Source organism: Eimeria mitis, genomic scaffold (assembly GCF_000499745.2).
Source record: "Eimeria mitis Houghton genomic scaffold, Emh_scaff5755, whole genome shotgun sequence".
NCBI lineage: Eukaryota > Apicomplexa > Conoidasida > Eucoccidiorida > Eimeriidae > Eimeria > Eimeria mitis.
The window spans coordinates 1-233 of record NW_013574002.1 but is presented as its reverse complement, the minus strand read 5'-3'; the positions used below and the strand labels follow the sequence as shown (position 1 = coordinate 233).

At 51.9% G+C, this 233-nt stretch overlaps 1 protein-coding gene across 1 annotated transcript in view; it reads right to left on the bottom strand.

The window, feature by feature from the left end:
* Positions 1–101, bottom strand: part of EMH_0084050 (uncharacterized protein) — a gene marked incomplete at both ends in the record, with an annotated part of 3460 nt that extends 3359 nt beyond the window's left edge. Inside the window, one exon of the mRNA XM_013500704.1 lies at positions 91–101. Within this exon, the coding sequence (XP_013356158.1) occupies positions 91–101 (11 nt within the window). The remainder of the gene's footprint in view (positions 1–90) is intronic.
* Between the last annotated feature and the right edge of the window lie 132 nt (positions 102–233).

The following is a 233-nucleotide window of genomic DNA, read 5'->3' as shown; positions in this document are numbered from 1 at the left end:
CAGCAGCAGCAGCAGCAGCAGCAGCAGCAGGAGCAGCAGCAGCAGCAGCAGCAGCAGCAGCAGCAGCAGGGTGCAGCAACACAGAACTACACAAACGCCATAGGGAATATAAATGCGACCTGAAGGCAAAGGCCAGCAACATAAACCCTAAACCCTAAACCCTCTAAACCCTAAACCCTCTAAACCCTAAACCCTAAACCCTAAACCCTCTAAACCCTAAACCCTCTAAACCC